This window comes from Citrus sinensis, chromosome 8 (assembly GCF_022201045.2).
Source record: "Citrus sinensis cultivar Valencia sweet orange chromosome 8, DVS_A1.0, whole genome shotgun sequence".
Classification (NCBI taxonomy): domain Eukaryota; kingdom Viridiplantae; phylum Streptophyta; class Magnoliopsida; order Sapindales; family Rutaceae; genus Citrus; species Citrus sinensis.
In genome coordinates, this window is record NC_068563.1 from 7,683,077 (window position 1) to 7,690,263 (window position 7,187).

Below are 7,187 nucleotides of genomic sequence, written 5' to 3' on the forward strand. Positions count from 1 at the left end.
TACACATCTATGCCGTAATTTTTAATTTAGCACGTAGTACAGGAGTCCTGGTTTTGCGTTTGTATGGAAAGACAACGGATGTACGTGCCCGTATACATCTCCCATATTAATTCGATCATGATCATGATCATCAGTCGCGGCGTTTTGGTGGCACCCAACCGAAACCTAAATATCAGGGAAAACAAGAAAAAATAGAAACGGTTCTCGTGCAAATTAAGCAACTCTATAAATATTATTATTATTACTTTTATAAATTTTTTTTTGTGTATTATTGTGAAAAAATCAAAGGAATATCAAGAAAGAGATGATGGGATCTTTTCTTTCAAGACCCATTCTGTATGCAACAAACAATTAATCAGAAATTCAATTTTCTTTTATTTTCCTTTTATGTTTTCTTCAATTATCAGAAAGATTAATTTAAGTTAATCGTTTTATTAACTGCATTTTTTTCCCCCACAGAATGGTTTTTGGTTATGCTTACCCTGCATACGAGTGCTTTAAAGCAGTAGAGAAGAACAAGCCAGAAATTGAACAACTCTTGTTTTGGTGCCAATATTGGTATGGATCGATGCTTACACTATTAACTAAGTATGATTATGCAACAATGCTAATTAATTCCTTATAATGAGTCATATTCATGTCCGGACGTCCGGATTGTATTGTAATTTTAGGGTTTTGGTTGCTGTGTTCACAGTTGGTGAGAGGGTGGCTGATACCTTTATCTCATGGTATGCGTATTTTTACGAATATATAACAACACTATTAGTGCAACGTCACGCGACAGTATTGCGTATTAACTTTCATCTACTAATTGATGTTTCCATCCTGAAGGTTACCGATGTACAGTGAAGCTAAGTTGGCATTCTTCATATATCTTTGGTATCCCAAAACAAAGGTAATAAAACTGCATTAATTCATCATCCTTTTCAGTATTCTGTAAAATTTCTGATTGAAATTATTTAAAAAGTTTCAACTTTTAATATGTTCAGGGGACAACTTATGTTTATAATGTTTTATTGCGGCCTTATGTTGCAAAACATGAGAAAGAAATTGATCTTAACTTGTTAAAGCTGAGAATTAAGGCCAGGGAGATAGGTCTTCTGTTTTGGAAGAAGGCTGCCATTTACGGGCAAACAAGGTTTCTTGAGATTTTACAGTACTTCTCTTCTCACTCAGCTTCGCTTCCTCAGTCTGATCAGGTAATTTAACAACATTTTCTAATATATTTTGCAGCCATTTTTCTCAGTAAGAGCCAAAAAAATGTTTTGTTTTAGGAGATTGACACTTTCCCTCTATAATTTTCGATTTTTACCACATACCCACATATAGTTTTCATGATACTACATTACCTCTCCGATAATGTCAAAATTTTTCCAAAAAACTCCTTCAGACGCAAAACAATCGCTCTTTTGTTTTTTGAAGAAGCTTTGACATCAAGAGTAACAGACTAACCAGATATTATGAAAACTGTAGAAAAATAAGTGGAAAAAACACAAAAATTGTAGTTTTTTTTTATTTTATATTAAAATAGGAAGCAAATTAAACTATTTTTTGTTACGCTGCAGCGGCGGCAGCAGCAAGAAGCCACAGAAGAAGCAGGTCATTTGCAAACAAAATCTAAGGCTGCTGCTAAAATGGAAACAATGCCAGTATCATCATCTTTCCACTGTGGCAATTTAATTAATTCCTACAATCAAAAAGCAGTTTCTAGTGGTCAAGCTATCCCGCAATCAAGAAGCTAATGGAGGCCGTTCAGAACTGCAGCAAGCCAATAATAAAGCACTTGTCTAGTTGTCTTGTGCCATTATGCAGTGATTTATATATGTAGGAGATATAAATTTTACACCAATTGATTAATTAATTAGACTCCATTGTGTACTTGCTACCAAATTTGTAATATATATATATATAGATATAGTGACCAGTAGTGACTATATATAGTGACTAGTAGTGACTGGCTAGTTTCAATTAGAAGAAACTGTAACATGCAGTAGTCAATGATACGTTTAAATTGTAACATGTGGTGGCTTAACTAAATTATCTAATCTTCACATGAAGAGAAATAATTAATCAGCAAATTAATCTTTTACACGTTTTGTAATTGCATGCCGATCATTTTTTATAAGGTAATTTAATGGATGCAACCATTTTAGGCACGAGGTTTGAATACACTTACTCCGTGTTAATAAATATGGATTAGGATTCCAGTTGTGTAAGATATTTAGAGATGGCCAACCAGCCAGTACGACGTGGTTAGTCAAAGGACGGCCAACAAGGGCTCGTAGAATACTTTAATAGTCAGTGTAGTTTTTTTTAGTCCATGTATCTTTAGCCAAATTCAATAGAATCAAAAGTTTAAAACTCGAATTCATATTCAATAATAACTTACTATTCACTACTAGAAAAATGGGCTTTACTGACACTAAATTAGTGTCAGTAATTACTTTTCCTGACACTTGTTAATTGTGTCAATAATGCTCCAGCCAGAACACACTGACACTAATTTTTAGTGTCAGCGATTTTTGTGTCAGTAATTCATGTCATTATGGTATCACTAAAATAATGACACGATAGCATTAGTATTTAATGATACTATTTAGATGTCAGTAATTTATGAGACTACAGTATCAAGAGCACACTGACTCAATAACATCAAAAATTATTACTGTCATTTTAAACATTTAGTGTCAGTATTTAGTGATGTTATGATTCTTTTGGTTAATAGTATACTTTGATTTTAATTATATTTTCCTATTTGTTTTACAACTGAAAGAAAACTCAAAATATATTAAATATACAAAATCTCGCAACACAATTGCATAAGAAACATCTCAAATACATCACTTAAATTCATATAATTCAACTACATCATTGTTTGGAAAAGAAAAATATAAGTACTAAATTAAGTCTTGGACAAGCTCTTAACAACCAAGTACTAAGTTAAGATTCAACAAATATTAACCAACAAAAAGAAGCACATAATGTCATTGAACATCCACAAGCAGCTTCATTGTTCTTTTCCCACCTACAAGTACATAAAATCAATTAGTATACCACAAAAAATAATTCTTGGATTTTTGGGAGAAAAAACAATCAGGCCAATTTCAGTGTTCAAAGAGACTAACAAAGAATGGGGCAAAAACAATACATAGCTCTCTTAGTGCAAGCTAATTGTAATAGGTAGTATTGTGAAGAATATTTATCTGCTAAGAATTGAATTTGAGTGGATTTTCCTACAGATCTATACACAACTCAACTTAAGTAGAATACAAAAATAAAAAATAAAAAATCCTAAGGATTAAGAAAGATAAATGGAGATTTATTAGTATACATCCAAAATTAGAAACTCATTAAACAATCCAGGGGTAAAAATTGAGGAATAAGAATATAGCGTATCTCAGGATAAGACCAAAGACATAATAACAGAAACATTTGAGGCAAACCACTACAAAGTTTTTACATAATAACCCAAAGCAAAGCAAACCATTATAAAATTTTTACATAATAACCTAGAAACAAAACAGACGAAAATTGGGCAAGTCCATATCCCAAACCTCTGTTAGGAAAAATGTGTTCAGCAGACTCATGGCTCCAACAATAGAAATTAACCCGCACACAATGAAACAAATTAATTGATATAAAAAACAGTCAAAGACAAAGCCAACTAAGAAGATTAACTAATTTGGAGATTGAATTACATAGTTATTTTTACAAAAATATAGCATAAGCCCATTGTATTTCATAGTAAGCAACTGCAAAAATGCCTAGAGGTAAATTCATAAAGAAACAGTAGATAGAAGAAAAAAAAGACGAGGAAATAAACAGCATGAAACAAACAAATCACCTAACACATCATGGGAATTGACTTGTTAACGTTAAAGAGCAAAATAAAACTTGGCACCTTCATCCAAACAAGAACATACGCTTACCCCTTACAGAGAATGGCTTAGGTTTTTCGTTGGAGTTTGAGGCTGATTTATAAGAATATGAAGAAGAAATGATTGTGGAAGTTTGATAGTGATCAAGGATTGAGTATTGGGCTTAAAATACAAATTGGCAGTGAGGGCTAGTTTTCGATCATAATGTTGAGAGACCACTAATCCCCAATATTTGTACCGTCTCACATAAAAATCCACATTTAATAAACATGAACTAAATCCAGTGTATTGAGTGTTATTATTTAATGGAACATAAAATCTCTGGGTCAAATAATTCTAAAGTTAAACCAACAATAATCCCAAAAGCTAAAGTTGATAAGAAAGGCCCAACAGTATACTTCTATCACACAAAATTTGAAGATAGAAAAAAGAAGGGCCTTTTTTTTTTTTAACTGAAACTGAAAAAAGATTCAGTATTAACAATTCAATAATTTTAACACTGAAAACTTGGTGTTTATATATCCGAATATAATTAAGCCAAAAATTTTAATTTATCACTAAATAGGAAAACAACTAAATAAGCTGCATAGTTTTATTTTCCAATAAATGCTTATAATATTTATACCTATCCTTCATTATTTATTTATTTTTTATAGGAAACAGAGAAATTAGTATTAATAAGAACAATAATTACAAAATGTCAAAAAGGAGTCCACAAAAAAAGGCTATTGAAGTATCACACACCAAGAGAAGAATAAATAGAAAAATAGAAAACACTGAGGCATTCAAACCCTCAACAATAAACTCAACATATCAACTTTAAACAAATAGATTCTTGGCTGTTCTTAGTGACATTAAGAAACAAATCAAAAGAAGGAAACTCCCCAGAAGAACTATAATAAGTGAGAAGACATATTGTAATTCTATCATCAAAGAAAGATAAGCTTAATCATTTTTAATTTTTTCTCAAATATCCAGTAGTACCTTAAGGTAATAGGACAAGATCGCTGAAGTTGTCATGAAGAGTGTAAAGCACTAAATAACAAAAATTATGCTAATAAATAAAACTCAATTTATTTTCTCCCTCAATCAATTGCTTTGAGCTTACTATGAATTCAACTATGAATTTGAGGAAAAAATATAGACCGCAGTTTGCCAACTTCTTGTTCATGAGATTCAGCCGCAGTAAATGCAAACCTCCATTTCTCGTCAAGCATTGTTAACCTCTACGACAAATTGAAGGTAAGAAGATGAACAAAATAAGTGTAATGTGCAGGAAAAAAATGAAGTCTATGGGTACAACAACACTTCAAGATTTTTCAAGTTCTAGTTCATTTAAATAGACATTCCTTGAACTTCAGCAGCAAAGAAAGTACATTATAGCAACAATTTCAATTCATTCCAATCTTTAGAATTTTTTATTTTAAAAAAATAAATTCCTTCAAACTAGTGAAAGGAAAATAAAAGTGTGTTTACAGAAGAAAAATTATGGAATGAATTAATGACCATGCAAGTGAGGAAACACATAAATTTCTGAATAAGAGCGAAACTAATCGTGCAAATGAACAAAGAAAATGTAAGTCTTCAAGTGCTACAACAAGCAAAACTACCTAAAAACAAGCATTTTCTTCTTGAATTAAAGACAAATCATGAACTTTGTGCAATCTCAAAACATTCAGACAAGCATGAACTTAGTTAATTCATATCATAGTCATTGTCTCTATTAAAAATCTTCCAACTGAAAAAAATAAAAAAAATAAACATGTTGGTTTCTATAACATAATTTCCTATCTTTACATGAAACAGAGCAATAAATAACACGTAATAATTATGAAATACACAGCCATTCAATCTATATAATATAGAAATATAGGAAAAAAAGAAAAAAAAATTCAAATTACAATTAAATAAACAAAAAATAGATATGGAAAAGAAATCCCACCAAGACTGCACTACTGGGAGAATTTCTCAACATCTGCAACAACCCAGAAAATTAAATTAACAAAAAACCCCAATAATCATAAGCTAAAATAAAACAAATCTATTAATTAATTTGACAAAGAAAATAAAATATTAAGCCATTACTAGCAGTTAAGCCTTAATCAAGGCAACATGTTTGCCCTTAAAGTCATTGAAAATCTCCTTCACAGGTCTACGTATAAGGTGTGGTATCCCTTCCATAGCAAGAAAATTAACTAATTTCTCAATAATTTTATTCAAATTCAAGAAAATGGGTTTTGAATATTGAACAAAAAAAAGAGAAATTTGACCATAAAAAGAAAAAAAAAATTGATGAAAGAAGCCTCGATTACGGTTTTGGTCCGTTTTTCAATTTGGGAAAAAAAAAGGAAAAAGGGAATAAAAGCCTCACTTAGGGTTTTAGCTTTATATTATCTATTTGAGTTAAATGAACGAATTTGTGAATGGACAGAAAAAAAAGGAAAGAGATCGAGAAGAGAAAAAGGAAAGAGAAAGAGAAAGGCAAGAGACAGTTTTGGGTTTGAGTTTGGGTTAGAGATTTGTGTGTATAAAAGACAGCGAGACGGGGACAATTGCTAAGTTTGGGATATGTTTTACTTTCGTTTTACATGTTTTAAATTCTTAATTTAGTACCTGCAGTGTCGAACCACTTGAACGGAAGTGACAGTGGCAACGGCGTGGGGGTGGGCGCAACCGTGGGGGTTGGGCGCGGCCGTGGACGTGGGCGTTTGGGCCTTGTCATTCGGCATCTTTCACGATAGAGAAGAAGAAGTCAAGAAAGGCAAGGATATTATGCAGCAGCTGCGGCATGGGCTCTATTGCACAATGGAAAAGGGGAATTAGGGTTTGGTTTTTTATATGTTAATATTTTATATAACATTGTAATTCTAACTCAATTTTATGGGGTCCAGTGGTTTGCAATCTAAACGTAAAAGTTTTGAGTTTTAGAAGTCGCAGGTTCGAGTTAAAATCAAAACACATTTTAATGATTTTTTTTAGATCTCTGATGCTGAAGTATCAGTGATCTCTAATATTTAATTTACTGATACATTAGTATTAATAATTTGTGACATTTATTTGTTAAAAGCAGAAAATGGTGCATAGTTAGGTAATTACTGACATTTTTTTCAAAGTGTCAGAAACAAAGTGTCAGTAAAAGTCATTTTTGTAGTAGTGATTATTATTAAAAGAATGTAATATTAACTACTAAATTAGACCTTATGATATTAAAATTCTTTCTAATATTTAACAACAACAATAGCATCAGTAGTAGTAGTAGTAATAATAATAATAAAGTTTTTTTAGGGGTTAACTTAATTTTTAACTTAA

General features: G+C 31.3%; 1 protein-coding gene across 1 annotated transcript; it reads left to right on the plus strand.

The window, feature by feature from the left end:
- The first annotated feature begins 304 nt into the window (after nt 1-304).
- LOC102629561 (putative HVA22-like protein g) lies at nt 305-1,742 on the plus strand. The gene is made up of 6 exons (XM_052432605.1): nt 305-336; nt 460-558; nt 672-728; nt 832-895; nt 990-1,199; nt 1,566-1,742. Exons 1-6 carry the CDS (start codon nt 305-307, stop codon nt 1,740-1,742), a joined length of 639 nt encoding a protein of 212 aa, XP_052288565.1.
- The last annotated feature ends 5,445 nt before the right edge of the window (nt 1,743-7,187 follow it).